The sequence below is a fragment of the Colius striatus genome, chromosome W (genome assembly GCF_028858725.1).
Source record: "Colius striatus isolate bColStr4 chromosome W, bColStr4.1.hap1, whole genome shotgun sequence".
NCBI lineage: Eukaryota > Metazoa > Chordata > Aves > Coliiformes > Coliidae > Colius > Colius striatus.
Window position 1 is genome coordinate 41,551,489 of NC_084789.1, and position 19,529 is coordinate 41,571,017.

Here is a 19,529-nt window from a genome sequence, read left to right on the forward strand (position 1 = left end):
GCTCGAGGGAGGACAGTCTGTGTGCGAAGAGGAGTGTGAGGGCAGCGTGTGTGCAAGGAGGACCACGTGTCTATGGGGGGGGTGTGCAGTCGTGCAATGGTGAGCAAGTGAGTGTGAAAGGAGAACACGCCAGTGCACGTGTGTGTGCACAAGGGAGCGCGTGTGAGCGTGCAGCAGAGCGGCTGTGCAAGGAGAGGCCGTGCACGGGGTGTAGGTGCGGGGGAGTGTCTGCAGTAAGGGCAGTGCAGCGTGTGCACCCGTGTGCAAGGGGGGTACACATACCGTGGGCACGTGCTTGTGAGCGGCTGTACAAACGGCTGTGAGGGGCAGGGGAGACCCCAGGGCCGTGGGGGGGAGGCTGAGCACACAGAACGTGAGCGATGCCGTGCGTGTGCTCCGGCGTGGGGGCGTCCCGGGCGGGCCCGGGGTACTGAGGGTCCCGCAGGGGGTCCCCGGGGCCGCTGCCCCCCGCCGCGCGCGCCCCGCTCCCGCCACAGGCTGCCGCGCCACAGGCCACGCCCCCACCAGGGCACGCCCCGCCTCAGGGCACGCCCCCTCGCCAGACCACGCCCCCAGCGCGGCTCCGCCTCCCGCCGGGACTGCGACTCCCGTCATGCCCCGCGGCAGGAAGAGGCGCGTCCGCGCGCCCGCCGCTTCCGGTGTGGCGCCGGGGAGGGAGCGAGGCAGCGGCAAGATGGCGGCGGCGGCGGTGCTGGAGTTCCAGCGCGCGCAGTCCTTGCTCTCCACCGACCGCGAGGCCTCCATCGGCATCCTGCACTCCATCGGTGAGGCCCCGCGCCCGCCGCGCCGCCCGCCCGGCGCCGCGCCCCGCCGCCGCCGCCGCGCCCCGCCGCCCGCCGCCGGCTGCTGACTCACCGCGCGGCCTGTGCCCGCGGCCCCGGCCCCGCGCCGCCGCGCTGCCCCGCGGGGACCCCCGAGCCTGCGGCTGCCTCCACACGCGCGGGCACGGGCGGCGGCGGAGCGCGGGGCTGCGGCGGGACGGGGCGAGCTGCCGGTGCTGGCTCTGTGCCGCCGGGGCTGTGGGGACGGGACGGGGCTGCCGGTACCGGGGCTGTGCTGTTGGGCCGGCTGTGGGAGTGGCAGCGGGACGGGACGGAGCTGCCGGTACCGGGGCTGTGGGGACGGGACGGGGCTGCCGGTAGCGGGGCTGCGGGGACGGGACGAGGCTGCCGGTAGCGGGGCTGCGGGGACGGGACGGGGCTGCCGGTAGCGGGGCCGTGGGGACCGGACGGAGCTGCCGGGAGCGGGGCTGTGCCGCCGGGGCCGCGGGGACGGGACGGCGCCGCCAGCAGCAGCTCTGTGTTGCGGGGCCGGGCTGTGGGGCCGCGGCGGGACGGGACGAGGTGCCGGCAGCAGCTCTGTTCCGCCGGGGCTGCGGGGCCGGGCAGCGGCGGGGCTCGGCGGGCCGCACACACCGGGCCGGGCCGCGGTTTGAATCCCCCGCGCAGCGCCGCACGGGCATTGGCGGGAGCTGTGCCGTGCCTCGGGCCCGCGGTTCCGCCGCCGTTTGTGCCGAGCCAGACGCCGCTGGTGTGCAGCGGCCCCGCGCCGGGCTGTGCTGGGTGTGCAGCTGCCCGGGGGCTGGGACAGGCACAGCCCTGTGTCGGGGCCAGGCTGCAGAAGGGCTGTTGGAAAGAGTGGCTCGTGTGGTGTGTGGTGAGCTGCAGGGCTCTGCTGTCAGCCCGCTGAGCCAGCCACAGGGGCTGTGTCCTGCTGCCTGTGTTACACTTTGCTTGGAGGCTCCAGGGCCTCTGAGAGCTGCTGGTGCTGCTCAGTGTTTGTGCCTGCTGAGCACTGGGGTCCTCAGGGCTGTGGGGCCAGTGGCTGGAGCCTGTGGGCACTGTGTCTCTGCTTGAGAACCAAATGGCTTTGCTTTGGCCACAACAGGTGTGATGTGTGTGATCTGTGCAGAGAGAGCTGGCAGTGCTGCTGGGCACCAGATAACCATGGGCAGCACCCTGCCCTCCTGGGCAAAGCCAGGGGCAGCCTGGGGGCATCCAGCTGAGTGTGGATCCAGCAGCAGGGCCAGGGAGCTTCTGCTCCCCTTTGCTCTGCTCTGCCACATGTGCTGAGGCCTCATCTGGAGTCCTGGGGCCAGTTGTGGGCTCCCCAGCTGCAGAGGGACAGGGAAGTGCTGCAGAGAGGCCAGCACACGGCCAGCAAGATGCTCAGGGCACTGGAGCATGTTCCTGCTGAGGAAAGGCTGTGGGCCCTGGGGCTGGTCAGTCTGGAGAAGAGGAGGCTGAGGAGGGAGCTCATTGATGCTGATCAGTCCCTGAAGGGCGGGTGTGGAGTGACAAGACCAGTGTTTGGTGTGTGGTGGCCAGTGCCAGGACAAAGGGTGATGAACACAGGCACACAGGCAGTGCCCCTGGCTCAGGAGGAGAAGCTCCTTTGGTGCTGAGGTGAGGGAGCCCTGACCCAGGCTGCCCAGGGAGGGTGTGGAGGCTCCTCAGGAGGTTCCCAACCCCACCTGGACACGTTCCTGTGCCCCCTGAGCCAGGGGAAGCTGCTGTAGCAGGGGCTGGAGCAGCTCTCCAGGGCCCTGTCAGCCCCCAGCACTGTGGGACTGTGTGTGCTCATGGGCAGTGTGTGGGGTCTCTCTGTGCAGCTGGGCAGTGTTTTGGCTCTGTTGGTGTGGGAGCTGCATGAACTGCCCAGCACACGTGCTCCTGGGTGGATGTTTCCTCGGTGGCAGGGAAGTGCATTGCTTGGTGCTGATTTCTGTGCCACTGCTGCTGTGTAAATGTGGGTTTGGTGCTGCTGGGTGTCATTTGGCCCTTCTGTGGGTGGCAGCTCCTCAGGCTGGCACCTAGTGCTGAGGAGACTGTCAGAGCTGGGTGTGGGAAGGGGCAGTGGCCACACAGCTGAGGGGCTCTGAGGGATGTGCCTGATGGAGCTGACACTGTCCCTATGCTGCCTTTTGGCCGTGGGATCACACCTTGATGCACAAAGCAGCACCAGAAGCCCCCACACTGAATCACAGAATCATTGTGGTTGGCAAAGCCCTTGAAGCTGCTGCAGTCCCAGCCCAGCACTGACCCACAGCCCCCAGCACCTCAGCTCCACGGCTTTGGGGTCCCTCCAGGGCTGGGCACTGCCCCAGCTCCCTGGGCAGCCTGGCACAGGGGCTGACACCCCTCTCAAGGAAACAGTTCTGCCTCAGCTCCAATCTCACCTTCCCCTGGGGCAACTTGAGTCCATTTCCTCTTGTTACTTGAGAGAAGAGACTGACCCTCACTGCAGCCTGCTGTCAGGAAGTGTCAGAGAGTGCTGCTGTCTGCCCTCAGCCTCCTCCAGGCTCAACACCCAAACCCATTTTGGTTCTGAGGGTCTGTTGTGACGTGGTGGTTTGGAAGTGGAGCTCAGGCAGCTGGGTGATGTGAGTGCTTCAGACCTTGGGACTGGAGCACAGTGGTGTTTGCCAGCTGGGCTCAGACCTTTGGGAAGTGGAGCTGAAACACTCACCAAGCTCCACATTGCAACTTTCCACACCTTGTGCTTTGCAGATCTCTCAGGCCAGGCTGAGTTCACTCCTGCCTGTTGGTGCCTTCCCAGGGGCTGCCTGCTGCTGACCCTCCCTCCCTGCAGTGACACTCAGGGGAACTTGCTCTCTCTTTTGCAGTGAAACGTGATGTGCAGGAGAATGATGAAGAAGCTGTGCAGGTCAAAGAGCAGAGCATCCTGGAGCTGGGGCTGCTCCTGGCCAAGACTGGCCAGGCAGAAGGTGAGCCTGGGACAAGTAACTGAGCTGTTGGGTAAGGGCTGCTCCTGCACTGACTCCAGCTCCCTCATTGTGGAGTGGGTGGGAAAGCAGATGTGGGCAGGAAACATCCTCCCAGAGGCAGGGCAGAAAGGAAGGAGCCAGGTGGACAAGGGGCAGCGGGTACAAGCTGGAACAGAAGAGGTTCCCAAGCAACACAAGGCAGAATTTGTTCCCTGTAAAAGCAGCTGCTTTTATAGGCAGTGGGGAGAAAGAAGCCCTTCCATCCCTTCCTGCAGGGAGAGTTGAGAGCAGGATGATGAAGGCTGCTTCTCTAACTGAATGTTAAAGGACCTCAGGTCAATGAACCACAAGTGTCTGTGCAAAGAGCTTCAGTGCATGGTCAGAGAGTGGCTGGCTGTAGCAGGTTTTAAGGGGCAGGCTGAGTGCCTGCAGCTGGCAGCACCAACACATCCTGACCAGGTTTAGGAAGGAGCAAATGTGAAGTGTATTTGCAGTGTGCAAAGGGGGACACCAAGCCACAGAGCAGCTGTACTCTGGGTGGAAGGAGCCTGGCAGTGTTAAGAAGGCAGCTGTGTGTGTGTAGATGGGAGTGAGAGCAGCAGGCTGGGCTTTCTGGAGGGGTGTGCTGAGGCTGAGGGATGAGGATGGGGGTCCCACAGCCCAGGGCTGTGCTGGGTCTGTGGGGAGGACGCTGCTGCCTTCCCTCCTGGCTTTCAGGGATGAAGGAGATGAGCAGGAGTGACAGCATCAGGGGCAGCAGCACCTCCCCAGGCACAGCCACCCCCAAGGGTGCTAGCACAGACAGGCACAGCCCTTCTAGCCAAGGGGAGGCAGCCTGGTGCTGCTCAACCAAAGGAGCTGATTGCTGGGCCTGGCTGGTTTCTGGCCTGTCACTGTGTGGATCTCACTGGAGCTTTTGCCCCACACCTTTCAGTATCAGCTTCAAGGTGTTGTGCTGTCTCTGAGGCTACTTGAGAGTGATAAGTTCCTGCAGATCAAAGGGTTTGTGAGCTGGGAGGGGGAAACTCAACTGTGTTTTGGTGGGACTTGAAAGTTACAACCACCAGCTGAGGGGGTAAAACAGCCCCTGTGGGTTTAGAGGCCAAACCTCTGTTTAAAACAATACCAACAACACAAATGTCCCTCCTGATCTGCCTGCTGGAGGTGAAGGACTGTAGAGGTAGGTGATGTGCTTTTAGGACACTGTGGTGTCTCAGGCTGCACCCCCAGGCTGGGAGCAGCAGCAGTTCAGGTGCAGGGCACACTGCTCGTGGAAGCTCTGGCTCTGAGCATGAGCTGCAGATTCATTCTCCAGAGCAGCTACTCAGCACTTTCCCAGAGCTGTCAGTCACACCCCTGTACCAGGTACCTCAAAACCAAGTAAAAGTCCTAAGAATAGTTGACAGTGCCATTGGTAGGAGAGAGAAGTTTGGGCAGGAGCTTGGAGCTCGCCTGGCTGAAGGTGCAGCTGGCAAAGGGCTGTGATCCGTGCTAGCTGCTGGCTTGGGATCTGAATCCAGGCAGCTGTTGAGCAAGTCAGTGGCAAGAGAAGTGCTGCAGCTGTATTCCATGTGGTTTTATTGCCTTGTTTTGATCCTGGAGTTCCTTTCCAGGGTGGGGGGGGACGAAGCCCTGTGCAGTGGGCAGAGCGGTGCCGTGTGGGAGTTGAGGGTTGGTGGATCTCAGAGTCCTTCTGCTTGATGAAACAGCCTGGAAGGCTGAGAAATTCTTAGTTTCAGAGCTAAGGACACAGAGCTGTGACCTCATGAGGTGCAGGCTTGTTCCCCACCCTCAGTGCAGTGTTCTGAAGAGCTCACGTTGGCTGCAGCAGGGAACCAGCTTCTGGCCCCCTCCAGCTTCAGTCTTGTGAGCACAGGGAGGTGATGTGGAGCCCAACTTGCTCAGCTCACAGCAGAGGGCTGCTCCAGAGGAGCCCTGCACAGGAGTGGTGTGCTGGAAGCAGCTTTCTGCTGCTGTTGCTGTAGTTTGTGGCCTGCAGGCAAAGCCAAAGTGTTTGACTGAAAGGATTGGGATTGGTGACCCTGAGCAGTGCTGCAACTCGAGGGGCTCAGAACCCCTGACTGACAGTGAGGTTGGCCTCTGCCATGGGGCAGCAGCTCCTTGTGGAGGGTTGAAGCTGTCAGTCAGCAGGGCTTGATCTTGGATGTTAACAGAGCTCCATTCTGGAAGGCCCTGCCTATCTATTCTCAGGGAAAAGGTAGAACTGTTATGGGACCTTGGCCTTGGCAGCTGTGGCATCTGGCTTCGTTCCCTGGACAAAGTCTGAGGGACTCAGTGTAGGAAGAGGCACCATTTGTTGCCCTGCTGTTTGGAAAATGAGGCTCCTCTAAGCATCCAAGGTATGCTTGAGAGAAGTTTAGTTTGTTCTAAACCTCCTGATGCAGAAGATGTCAGCACGTGCCCTGAGCAATTGGACTAAACCTACAGGGATCTGCTCCTCAGCAGTGTGAGGAAGGAGCTGTGCTGGCAAACTTGGGAAACAGAGAGGTGGAAAAAGTGGCAAAGACAAGGAATAAAGTGCAGGTGTCATTCCGATGTTCTTGCAACAACTCCTTTGCATTGCTGCTACAGGAAGTCTGGGAGAAACTCTGTTTTCAGCTCTTGTTTCTTGGAGTCCTCCCAAGCTGCAGCTCTGCTGCTCCTCTGAAGTTCAGTTAGGGGAGTCTCTTAGTTTAGTTTTGATCCTGATACCATTTGAGTGCAGAGTGTTCCAGAATGCTCATTGCAGGGTTTGGTTTGGTTTCCTGTAGCTGCCAGACCTTGGAAAGATGGCAGTGGGAGATGCAGCTGCTGTTTGGCTGAGGCTGCAAATCCTGGGGCAAATGAGCTGTGGTGTCAGTCAGGAGCTGGTGCTGAAGCCTGTCCTGGCACAGTGCTGCTCTGCTGGAAGGGGCATGTTCCCTGCCTGTCAGATGTGGCTGCAGCCTGTCCTGCCAGGCTGCTCACAGAAGGCTGCAGCTTGTGCTGTGTGGTTCCACCCTCATCCACTCCTGCCCCTGCTGAGTCCTGCCAGTGCCGTGATGCTGGCTGCTGCTTCCTTTGCTCTGCAGGACTGACACCCTTGGTCTGCTGCTTCATGTAGGAAGGCTTTTCCTTTGTGAACTTGAGCCTGTAAACCAGTCAGTGGATGAGTAGAATCAGAGAACCATTCTGGTTGGAAAAGACCTTTAAGAGCAAGTCCCAGCCCTGCCCTCACCCTGCCCAGCCCAGCACTGACCCACAGCCCTCAGCACCTCAGCCCCACGGCTCTGGGATCCCTCCAGGGCTGGGCACTGCCTCAGCTCCAACCTCAACCTCCCCTGGGGCAACTTGAGGCTGTTTCCTCTTGTTCTTCATGACTGGGGAGCAGAGCCTGACCCCCAGCTCCCTGCAGCCTCCTGTCAGGGAGTGTCAGAGAGTGCTCCTGCCTGCCCTCAGCCTCCTCCAGGCTCAACACCCCCATTCCCTCAGCCCCTCCCCAGCACCCTGCTTGCCACATGATTTCTAACCTGAGGCAGAAGTGCAGTTAAGTAAGGTGAGATCTGATTAGGGAGCGAGGGTAGTTAAGTGTCAAGTGCAGCAGGGGCTGGATCTGACTCTGTCTAGGGATGGCAGATTCAAACATCAAACTGTGAGTTAATAAAAACATTTAAACCATGAACCCCAGTGCCAATCTCCAAGCATTTAGCAGATGCTGATGTGCCTGAGGCAAGCGTTGGTGCCGATGGGGTTATAATGGGAGGAGCAGGGAGCGAGGGGCTGAGGCTGCAGACACCGAGAGACTGCTTATAAAATGCTTGGTGCAATAAATACTGCTGTGTTGGGCTCTGACTCTTGCTTGTGTGGTTGGATTTCATGATCTGGAGGGTTCTTCTGTGCCTGCAGAGCTGGGAGGGCTCCTGAAGTACATCCGTCCCTTCCTGAACTCCATCAGCAAAGCCAAGGCCGCCCGCCTGGTTCGCTTCCTGCTCGACCTCTTCCTCGACATGGAGGCAGCAACAGGACAGGAGGTGAGCTTGACATTTCAGCAGTGGTCTGGCCCTCCAAACCCATTACCTGACCTCTCACACTGAAGAGTTCCTCGTGTCAGGAGATGTTCATTCGATGCGTTTGGATCCGCTCTCTGAACAAGACACGATCTGATGGGATCTCTCTGCGAGCCCTGTGCTGCTGCAGGGCAGGAGCAGCTCCCTGCCTGGCTGGTGGTGTCAGACACACAGCATTAGCAGCAGGCTGTGGGGTGGCAGGGAGGAGGGGTGCCAGGCCAGTTGCAGGGGAAGGTGAGGGCAGGGGATCTGGAGGAGTGAGCTGCAGTTAGGTTGTGAGTGCTCCTCAGCAGCTTTCACCTGGAGACATGAAGGTGCATCACATGGGGAGTGTCTTATTCCAGAAAGGGCTTCTGAGGGAGGAACTGGGAGAAGGACAGGAGGGACATGCTGAGGAGCCCCTGGCAGGCAGCTCTGAGCTGCAGTACTGCAGGTTGGACTGGCACAGCACAGCAGTTGGATGGGGAGGGGAGGGAGGCAGAGAAGGGCTTGAGCAACAGGTCGAGGCCAAAGCCCACATGACACTACACACAGCACCAAAATGACAGTTGAGGAGAGGTTCTGCAGTGTGAGAGGCTGATGGCATTCTCCTCAGCCACATGAGCACAGAGCAGCAGCCCTCACTTCAGCAAACCAAGGAAGGTTGTTCGTTTGCTTCTCAGTTGCCGTGGCTGGGATGTCACTGGAACTGGGGACTGGGGCTTTAACGGTGGGGTGGGATGTGCAGGTGAGGAGGGAACCCTAAAAAGCACCTGCAGAAAATGAGCAGCTTCAGACCTTTTCTGAAGGTAACTTGATGTAAATGCTGCTCTTTGGGTGCAGCCCCAAAAGGTGGCATCTCATGGCAGGGGAAGAGCTTGGAGTTACAGTGATGGAACCGTGGCCCAGCGAGCCCAAATGGTCACTTGGAAGTGTATTCAGAAGCCAAAGCCTTGAAGACCTGGGAGGCCTCAGCTGTGAGGCTGCTGATGCAGTCATCCTGAGCACTGCCAGCCTCTGGGATGCTCAGAGGGAGGTTTCCTTCCTGCCTGTAACGTATCTTAAGCAGACTCCCAGGGCTCCAGGAAAGCAACGAGACACTTCTCCAGCTCCCAGTGCTCCAGCTATCACTGCAACTGCATAACAGCTTTTCATCAAATGTCCCTGTTTAATAAGTGGTGCTGGGGAGCTCTGAGCCCTCTGTGCAGGTACAGAGCTGCTCCAGAAAGAGCTGGGAACAGGCATTGCCCAGCCTTGCTCCTCACCCTGACTTCCCGTGTGTCGCTGGCATCGACACCCTTCAGGCTGGAGTGGAACACAACTGCTCTGTTCATCAGGGGAGTCTCAGCACCTGAAATACATGAGAAGCCACTGGCTTCCTTCCCTCTGCTGTGAGGCAATTGGTGAGACACGGGGTGACACACACCGAGCAGCTCCTGGCCCCTGGCTGGGCTGGAAGCCGTGGAGCCCAACACCTCTGTTGCTTTATGCTGCCAAGGGACACTGTGGTCTGACATCTTAGACCCTAAACCATGTGCACTTTGTTTTCCTCTCTCTCTAGAGCAATTGAAAAATACACTGCTCTGTCTGCTGAATGAAATGGGGCAAAACACTCTGGAAGGGACCTCACAAAGTCTTTAGGCTGTCTCTTGCCTCAAGGTCTGGTGTACCCAGGTGTTTCCAGTTCAAACAAAAGCTCACCTGCTTAGGAGATGCCTTTAGGGTCTCAGCACTTAGGTTTGACTGGTGAAACTCTGGAAGCCCAGTCTTCATTTTCACATTGCACTGGGGAGCTTTATCCCCAGTGGTCAGAGCACAGAGGGAGCCAGAGGAGCCGAGGAAGGTTGTCTTGTGTCAGCTAAAGCTCAAACTAAACCTTAGTTTGCCTTCTGGACTTACTGCAACACCAGGAATGTCATTACAAAGTGCAGGAGGTTGATCTAGCCAATGGGATCTGAGCTGAAGAGACACCACTGGGCTGTTGTGTCTCCTGAGTTTGGTGTGGGCACGGTGCAGCCTGAGGCTGGACAGGATCCTGTGTACTTAGCAGGGTCCTTGTTGAAGTCACTGAGCCTTGCACGAGAGCTGCAGCCGGTGCTGCTGAGCTGTGCTTCGCCCTGGTGATGTCAGAGATGTCCTTCAGGGGCAGCTGGGGCAGGCACCAGTGCTGAAGGCTCTCCTGCAGGCACACCCCTCGTGCAGCAGTGCTGCCTTTGCCTGGAGCGACCGGTCCCCTGGCGGACCCTCAGGCTGTGGTGCGTGTGTTGGCGCCGTGGGGAGCGGTTGAACCATGCTGCTGTTTGAAAGAGGGGCAGCAGAAGGCTTTACACCTTTCTTTCTGCTCCCTTTAAGGTTGGCCTGTGTTTAGAGTGTATTGAATGGGCCAAATCAGAGAAGAGGACTTTCCTACGCCAGGCTCTGGAGGTACGTTACGCTGCGGAGCCCATGCGACGCGGGGGGAGCTCCTGGGCAAGCAGGACCTGTGCTCTCCACATCTTTGTGATGACACTGGAGCCTGTGACTTCTTGAACAGGCAGGGTTTTACCTGCTGTCCTTAGACTGGGCAGCTCTCCCAGCACCAGGTCTTGCAGAACTGGGCCATAAGGTGCCATTAGTAAGAGCGAACGTCGTGAATCGTGTACAGAGAAGGATGTAAAGCTTCGTTTTACAGAAAGAAACTCGTCCTGTCTTTCTCTGGCTTTCCTCACAGCAGTTCCTTTTGTGTTCTCCAGGCGAGGCTGGTCTCCCTGTACTTTGATACCAAGAGGTACCAGGAGGCGCTGCAGCTGGGTAAGGCTCCCGCTAGGTGGGGCTGGCGGTTCTTTGCTGCGAAACGCGTGTGAGCCCTGCTGCTGTGGGGCTCGGGCGTTCCTCTGTCGGGGCTGCACCAGTTCTGCCGTCCTTTGCTTCGTGGGAAAAGCTTTTCGAGATCTTTGTGCTCACTGCTTATGGCAAATGATCTGGGGAGCAAACAGGAGCTGGAGCCAGCTGAGGGCTGTGAGGTTTGGCTGCTGCTGCAGTGGTCAGAGAGGCTGAAAGGAGAAGCAGCTCCCTGCAGTGTGCTCAGCTATGGCTTCATGAAAAGCAGTAGCAGTGGCAGCCAACAGCAAACCTGTGAGGGTCATGGAATGGTTTTTGGGTGGAAAAGCCCTTGAAGCTGCTGCAGTCCCAGCCCAGCACTGACCCACAGCCCTCAGCACCTCAGCTCTGTGGCTCTGGGATCCCTCCAGGGCTGGGCACTCCCCCAGCTCCCTGGGCAGCCTGGCACAGGGCTGACACCCCTCTCAGGGAAACAGTTCTGCCTCAGCTCCAATCTCAACCTCCCCTGGGGCAGCCTGAGGCTGTTTCCTCTTGTCCTGTCACTTGGGAGCAGAGCCTGACCCCCAGCTCCCTGCAGCCTCCTGCCAGGGAGTGTGTTCATGTCTCCCCTCATGTAATTAGAAAACCTCTTGTGAAGTAGCATAAAGGCCTGAAGAATTTGCTGTGCAGCACCTGAGAGGTGGTAATTAACTGTGGGAGCTCTGCTGCAAAGCAGGCACTAAAGCAGGTCATCTTACACGGCCCAGCTCCCTTTGGTGCCTTCCCCAAGCTCATTTTGCAAATGACTGTGGTCCTGTAAGAGGTTTCAGCTGCCTGCAGGGGGTTTGAGCAGACCTCTCTGCCAGCTCCTTGGGGCCTCACCAGGGGCTGGCACTTCTCCTCCAGTGTGGTGGCAGGAGCGTGTGTCACATCCAGAGTCACCTGGGTGATTTGGACCTGAGCAGAATGTGTGAGCAGAGCAGGAGGTGAAGTGCTGTGATACATGGGATTCAGTGTCAAGTGAGAATGAGTTTGCACATGGATCTGTAATGAACTCAGGTTCAAACCAGTCGGGGTGCACACTCCAAGCTGTGCTTAATGAAGGGAATTAATGCTGGTGGAACAGCTCAGGGAGCTGAGGAAGCCTCTACACGTAGGTCAGCCTCTGACCGCTCTGTGGAGATGGCAGTGGTGTGCAGTGGTGTTTCTGTTGCTGGCCAGGCCATGGTTTTGGCTGTGGCCATGAGGAGTAGGTGCAGGCAGAGCCTCTGGGGAGAGTCCATTCTCTTCCACCTCTTTGTGCAGTTTGAGCTGTGGTTCCCAGCAGAGGAGGATGAGGATCTGCGTCCCCAAGTTCGCTCTTCAGTTGGTACTGGGGGGAAAGAAGGGGAAGAGCTTGGTCTGAGGCTGGCTCTTTGTGTCCTCCCCAGGTTTAATGTGATGGTTTATCCAGGCTGTCCATTCTTACCTCCTAAATTTGATCTCTTGTGCTTCAAACACTCCTTCCCCACGCCGTATCCTTAGGGATTGCCTGCAAATCCTCACGTCTCACTGTAGGGGAATGGTGCAGGAATGGGCAGTGTTCAGCTCAGAGCTGTGAGTGTGGGTGCTAGGTGATGCTGTCATCTGGGGAAGGGGCCCCAAATGACCTGCACAGCCCATCCCTGACCTGCTGAGCATCTGCTGCCCGGGAGGAGGTGGCAGAGACACGGTGCCCACGCACCCAAGTGTCCTCACTGCCCTCTTCCCCCTCAAACACAAAACTAGCTCATTCCTCTCCAGCTGTGGACTGACACTGACCCACTATTGTTTCCTCTCCTTTGTTTCTTCCTGGAAGTAACAGTTGTGTGGAGCCAGCCCCCCTCCCTCAAAGCCAGTGCTGCTGTGGGGGGAGCAGGGCGCTGTGTGGAAGGAGTTAGTTTGTGTGGCTGTTGCAAAGGTTCTTCTCCTTCCCCACTGCCCAGGCTCCCAGCTCCTGAGGGAATTGAAAAAGATGGATGACAAGGCACTGCTGGTGGAGGTGCAGCTCTTAGAGAGTAAAACTTACCATGCCCTGAGCAACCTGCCAAAAGCAAGAGCAGCCTTAACCTCTGCACGGACCACGGCCAACGCCATCTACTGCCCCCCGAAGCTGCAGGCAGCGCTGGACATGCAGTCAGGTAAAGCCCTGCAGGGAGCCCACTGTGCAGCAGACTAGTTCTGTCCCCTTGCTGTGGCAGGCAGGAGGAGCTCTGATGCCTGCCTGTTCCCCTCCCCAGGTATCATCCACGCAGCAGAGGAGAAGGACTGGAAAACAGCCTACTCGTACTTTTACGAGGCGTTTGAGGGCTACGACTCGATTGACAACCCCAAAGCCATCACTGCACTCAAATACATGCTGCTCTGCAAGATCATGCTCAACATGTACGTGGCAGGTGGTCCTGCAAGGGAGGCTTCCCACTCTGAGCTGGGAAAGGCTTTTCCTTCGTGAGTGTGAATGGAGTGAAGCAGCCAAGCTTGCTGCGTGTGTGTGTGTGACCTGGTCAGTGCTGCCGGTCCCATGCTCTGGCAATTGCAGGGACTTGCTGTCACTTGGGGCTTTTTGGGGCGTGCTGAGGTTGCAGCTGACCCTGGTGTTGAATCAATGCTCTCTTCTGTCCCCTCTCTAGCCCAGAAGACGTGCAGGCATTAGTGAGTGGGAAGCTCGCTCTGCGGTACGCGGGAAGACAGGTACAGGAGCTTCATCCCTTCCACCTTCCTCTTCTCTCTCAGAGTGTTGTGGTGTTCTTTTGGTCAGGTACTTTGGTCTTTCCATACCAAAATACCCTTCACCTCTGAGTGTCCTGAAGGACACCCAGAGCTGATCCAATTGCTATAAGTCAGTTGCCTTCAAAGGGAGCACAAAGTCCTTCTCCCAGCCTGAGAATCCGGCTTCCTTGTCGCTGTGTCTGTCCTCTCTGCTTTCTCCCTGAACTCCTGAATGCCACCAGGTGCTTGTGTCTCAGCCCCAACTGCTCTGCAGCCGTGGAGCTGGTGCCTTTCAATCCAAGTTCTTGTTTTCACTCCTGTTGTAGCAAGTCTTGAGAATCCCTTCACAGCAGAGTCACTGAGCAGCTTGAGACCTAGATGCCCGTAAGGTGGAAGCCAAGCAGCTGGGGAGTTGTTAAATCAACTGTTTCTTCTACCTTGTTCAGTTGCCAGTCTGCCAGTGCCACCCCCAGATGAAATCCAGGGATGCTTATGTGAAGTACAGGACCAAAAGCCAAATGTGCAGGGTCTGAGCTGGGCTTCCACACCAAAGCCTTCTGGCTCTGGGCAGCCAGCTCTTTGCTTTGAGTCAGGAGCTAATGCTCCCTCACCTCACAGAGGACTTGGGGGAGAGATGTAGTCGAGGAGGTGTGTAGGAGACAGCCTGAAGTGGGGATGTCCCCTTATTATCCCTGGCAGCCCTGGTCCTGCTTCATCCCCTTCCCCCGAGGGGCAGCTGGGTCAGAGGCTCCTCTTCAGAACCTGGAGGGACTCTCAGCTGCTCCCTGTCCCCTGGGACAGGGGAGATTGTGGCGCCTGCTGCAGCTGGGAGCAGGGGGAGAGCAGGCAGCCTCGGGGCCAGCTGGGGGGAGGGGTGGAAGCCAGGGCCCTGTGCACCGTAGCTACTGAGCTGCTGCTCTGCGGCACTTGTGCCTCCTGCCACTTGGAAACTTCTAAGTGTTTCTTCAGAGTTACTGCCCTATTGAATATAAATACAGAGGTTTTGTTGTGTCTGGGTCTTCTGCTTTGTTTTGACAGCTGTGGGGTAGACGGGGAACATTTGCTGCTGTGGCAGGATACTCGTAGCACTGCCCTGCTGCTGAGCAGAGGCAACGTGCCGTGCCAAAGGGGTAACACCCAGCTCCAGGGGCTGCCAAACCTGCCCTTCCCTTCAGATTGTGTCCAGCTTGCTCCCAGCCTGCAACCTGAGAGGAGCTGCAGCTGGCACTCTCGTGGGCCTTGTTTCCATGAAGCTGGTTTCCTCCTGTGTGCTGCAGCTGTCGTGCAGCTTCTCCCCGCGGGCAGCTGCGGGCACAGAGCAGCACTGGCGCGGCTTTGTGGCAGGAGCAACATTCCTGCTCTGCTGCTGAAGCACGTTTTGCTGTACCCACAGCTGGCATAACAGCAACCAAGGCAGAATCCAGGAGAGTAACTGCCTCTCCTTTGCTTCCCCTGCAGACAGAAGCCCTGAAGTGTGTGGCACAGGCCAGCAAGAACCGGTCGCTGGCTGATTTTGAGAAGGTGAGTCAGGGGATGGATCCCAGGGCCTGGCTGCACAAAGTGCTGTGCTTGGGAAGCTGGTAGGAGCTGCTGCAGCCCCCAGCAGCAATCCATTAAAGAAACACAGAAATCCATCTAAAGCAGCAGTGCACTGAGCAAACAGCCCTCAGCAACCAGCCTGGGGCGCACTGGCTGGCTTGAAGCTTAGTTTTGTCCCCTCGTTGTGGGTTTTTGAGAGGGAGCTCCAGAGCAGTTCTCTGTGCTCTTGGTGCTGTTCAGTGGCACATCTGGCTTCCTAAATGTTTTTCCTGGCTTCAGCAAGAACAGAGGAAGCAGAGAGCATTCCCATGTCAGGCACCAATCCTGCCCTGCTGTCTCCTGAGTATGAGCCTCAAGGCTGTGTCTTGCAGAGCCCCAGCAGTGTGAGGTGGAAGATGTTGCTGCCCGGGCTGCAGGGCTCCCTGACCTGGCCTTTAGCTGAGGGATGGGGTTGGATTAGCCCCCAGTGCTTTGGGCAGGGAGGGAAGGTTCGTTCATCCTCAGGGGCCTTTGAGGACAGGAGGTCTGTTGCTACCCAAATTCTTTGTTCCCCTTCTGTCATCTGCAGGCTCTGACAGACTATAAGGTGGAGCTCAGGGACGACCCCATCATAAACACTCACTTGGCGAAGCTCTATGATAACTTATTGGAACAGAACCTGATCAGAGTCATCGAGCCCTTCTCCAGAGTACAGGTGAGTGCTGCCAGCGAGCTGACCCTGCTGGGCCCTGCTGCTGGAGAGGAGAGACGTGTTCCCACACAGAATCCTCCTTAACTCAGCACTTCCAGAGCTCAGGCTCATCATGTTCAGCTGACACATGAGGAGGAGGCTGAGGGGGGCTTTGGAACCCCCTGTTCCAGACTCGTTGCCCTGCCCACCCGTTGCCCTGCACAGCGGCAGGTCGGGTGTGCTGAAGGCACAGCCCCTGGCTTTGGGGCTCTGCCAGGGGAGGGTACAGCTGCAGTGATCTCAGAGGAGAGAGATGTCATGTTCAGAGTGTAATAGCTTTGGGTGTCTAGTCCATCTCTGGTAGAGTTGGGTGTGAAATCTGAAGCTGCAAAGTGACAAAGCCCATGGAGGGTTTTAGGCCCTTGAGCTGTTGGGTGGCAGAGCCCCAGCCTCTGCCTTGTGTGTCAGCAGTGCAGCTGAAGCTGGGCTGAGCTCCTTCCTCTCTCTTGTAGATCGAACACATATCCAGCCTCATCAAGCTCTCAAAGGTAAGAGCATCCCCAGGAATCAGTGGGGTGTGTTACAGGGGAAGGGGTTGAGGTCAAGCAGCTGTAGCTGCAGGCTGTGAGATCTGTGGGCACATCCCACCTTGGGAGCTTCACTTGGGCTCCCAGGAGGCATGGACTGGCTCCCTTTACACTAGGGCACGTCTGTGGGAAGTGGCAGGTCCCCTGTCCTCTGGGGAGGGAGAGGGTGAGGCCTGGTGCTCCTGGCATTAAAGCTCTGCCTTAATTTCCCGTGTCAGCTCAGGCAGTGTGTGAGGAGAGATCTGTCCCGGGACAACCCAGCTGCTGCTAAGCACTGCTTACGTCCCACCAGGCCTGAGTGGGGCCATTCACAGCTCTGTGGGGTTCAGGGAGACTGAGTTTTTCTGCTTCACTTCCAGGCTGAGGTAGAAAGAAAACTGTCCCAGATGATCTTGGACAAGAAGTTCCACGGTGAGTGTCTGTGTCTGTCCTTCGTCCCAGGCTGCGTCACCCCTGGGGCTGGGCTGTCTGAGGACCCTGGGGAGAGGCTCCCTGGAGCCATCCTTTACAAAGCCCCCCTGCTCTAGCTGAGCAAAGCGATGGCTCACAGCAGCTTGTTGGTTAGACAGTAGCTGCAGAAGGACAGAGCCCAGCTGTGCTGCCCCTCAGGCACCTGGGAAGACCTGAATTGTCAGCTGGCCTGGTTTTGACCTCCCTGCAGCGCCGTGCTGCCCACGCGGCAGGATGAGCATCGCCAGGGGGGCTCCTCGGGCCCCTCCCCAGGACAGGGCCTGTTTTTCTGGGTAAGCCACTGCTCCCACAGAGCCAACAGAAGCAGGCAGCCCAGTCCCAGGCAGGAGCCCCTCGCCAGGCCAGCGGGGCCGGGGGCAGCCCCGTGACGGCCGCGCTGTGCCCGCAGGAATCCTCGACCAGGGCGAGGGCGTCCTCATCATCTTCGACGAGCCCCCCGTAGACAAAACCTACGAAGCCGCCCTCGAGACCATCCAGAACATGAGCAAAGTAGTGGATTCTCTCTACAACAAAGCCAAGAAGTTGACATAGGTGAGTGGGGGCTGCTGCCAGCCCACGCCATGCCCCCCGCTCTGCTGTGCCCCGTGCTGACGTGCCTCTGTTTTCTCTTTGCAGAGGTGAATTTGCTAGCTGTCATTTGGAGAGTGTGTGTGACAGGAGAGTGAAACCTTTGGGAAATTGTTAGGAGACTTTTTTTTCCCCCTCTCTTTTATTTTTCCCCCTTCTCTTTGTTCTACTTTTCGCTCGGAAAGTTTTTAACCGCATCCTGTCTCCATCGCTGCGTGTTCCAGGCCCTGCAACCTCCACTGGCCCAACTTTGTACCCAGGGAGCGGGGTGGGGGGTGGGGGGGATGTTGTTTAAACAAAGAGGGTATTCTAAATAAAAGGAAAAAGGCTCACACTACCTAACCATGTGCTTTCCACTTCCTGAGGGACGGCAGAGACTTCAGCAGGGATGGTTTTGTTACCAGTAGGTGCTCAAAACCAGGCCTGTTTCTCCCTCTGCTCTGGAACCCGAGACTTAACGATGTCTCAGCAGCCAAGTTGATTCCATTTGTACTGACCCACAACCCTCCCCCCAAATGCACAGAGCCCTGCTTTGTTTTCCAGCCCCCAGGCCCGGGCTCCCCAGGAGCAGCCGCGTGCTGCAGCGGTGCCTGTGCCTCCCGCAGCCGCTGGGCCGAGGGGACGGTGCAGCTCTCGGGGGGGCTGCAGTGCATGCTCTTCTTTCCAAAACTAGACTAGATTGGAGATGTTTTTTGTCCCTCCCCACCACCTGCATTAGTAGGAAGAGCAGGCAAGCGGGCAGCCCAGCCCTGAGCCCACCCTGCCCCGGCTGCCTGTCAGACTGTCACTCTTGCCCTCTGCTGCATCACTGCTGCTGCTTTTTCTTTACCCTCCATCGCTGGGAGCCAGCTCAGCCCCACTGGAGCCAGCTCAGCCCCTCTGGAGCCAGCTCAGCCCCACTGGAGCCAGCTCAGCCCCTCTGGAGCCAGCTCAGCCCCACTGGAGCCAGCTCAGCCCCACTGGAGCCAGCTCAGCCCCTCTGGAGCCAGCTCAGCCCCTCAGGAGCCAGCTCAGCCCCACTGGAGCCAGCTCAGCCCCTCTGGAGCCAGCTCAGCCCCACTGGAGCCACCCCACGCAGCCCTGGCTGGGGGCTGGTGCCCATCCCAGCCGTGGCACCGCCGAGGTTGTGATGCCGTGTGGGCAGTGTAAGCTCCTGCCCCCCTCTCCTGCCAGTCCTTCCTTCCCCTTTCCCTCCTGTCTCTCCTTCCCTCGCCACCTTTTCTTTGTTACAAGATGTCTATTTTGTACAAGGGTTCTGTTTGTCAGGAAGCCTTCTGTTCTGCCTGCAGCCCGGGCTCAGCCTGGCTGCCCTTTCTGCTCTGTTGCCGTTGTCACCTCGCTGCCGTTTCGCTTTCAGTTGACAGTTCCCATCTCACCCCGTCGCTCGCTCTTTGGGTTCTTTGGCACCATCAATATCAAATGTACAAACGGTTCTTGCTGACCAACACCAGTATATCTGATGTTCAGATGAGTTCCAATAAAAGAAGTTTTTTTTCAAACCTCTTGTCTCTTTGTGCTCAGCAGCCCCAGAAGGGCCCAGGGGCTGCAGCTCCTGGCTCAGCACAGGGCTGGGGAGCTGAAGGGCCCAGGCCCAGGGGCTGCAGCTCCTGGCTCAGCACAGGGCTGGGGAGCTGAATGCTGGGCCGCAGCTCACAGTGCTGTTGCTGAGACATGGAGTGCTGGGAAGGATGGGGTTTTGAGCCACAGCATTAAAGGATGGGGGAGCTGTGACCTGGTCCTGGCCCAGCACGTGAGAGTTCTGCCAAATTAATGTTTAGTAGTAGTAGTAGGAGCATAAGTGTGATGGAAGCAGCTGAGGGGATGGGGGTGTTGAGCCTGGAGAAGAGGAGGCTGAGGGGAGCCAGCAGCACTCTCTGACACTCCCTGACAGGAGGCTGCAGGGAGCTGGGGTCAGTCTCTGCTCCACACTAATGAGTGACAGGACAAGAGGAAACGGGCTCAAGTTGTCCCAAGGGAGGTTGAGGCTGGAGCTGAGGCAGAGCTGTTTCCCTGAGAGGGGTGTCAGCCCTGTGCCAGGCTGCCCAGGGAGCTGGGGGAGTGCCCAGCCCTGGAGGGACCCCAGAGCCGTGGGGCTGAGGGCTGAGGGTCAGCGCCGGGCTGGGCAGGGCTGGGGCTGCGGCAGCTTCAGGGGCTTTTCCACGCGAAACGATTCCGTGGTTGTTATTGCGGTGGGAAAGGGGAATCCCACCCGCGCTCCCGAGCGTGCTGTCGCTGAGCGCGGCGCGGTCCGTGCGGGGCCCGGCGGGGGGGGGGGGCGTGTCCCGCGCGGGCGCACGTGGCGGCGCGGGGCGGGGCGCGGCGGGGCGCGCGCACTGAGCCGGCGGGAGCGCGCGCGGCGCGGGGCGGGGCGGGGCGGGGCGAGGCGCGGCCGTTGA

At 58.5% G+C, this 19,529-nt stretch overlaps 1 protein-coding gene across 1 annotated transcript; it reads left to right on the top strand.

The window, feature by feature from the left end:
• Window positions 1–657: 657 nt before the first annotated feature.
• On the top strand, window positions 658–18,632 carry LOC104558360 (26S proteasome non-ATPase regulatory subunit 11). The gene is made up of 14 exons (XM_062016647.1): window positions 658–785; window positions 3,647–3,748; window positions 7,634–7,758; window positions 10,126–10,197; window positions 10,506–10,563; window positions 12,537–12,731; window positions 12,831–12,975; window positions 13,221–13,281; window positions 14,758–14,820; window positions 15,407–15,532; window positions 16,021–16,056; window positions 16,455–16,506; window positions 16,955–17,097; window positions 17,182–18,632. Exons 1-13 carry the CDS (start codon window positions 695–697, stop codon window positions 17,095–17,097), a joined length of 1,269 nt encoding a protein of 422 aa, XP_061872631.1. The 5' UTR covers window positions 658–694; the 3' UTR covers window positions 17,182–18,632.
• The last annotated feature ends 897 nt before the right edge of the window (window positions 18,633–19,529 follow it).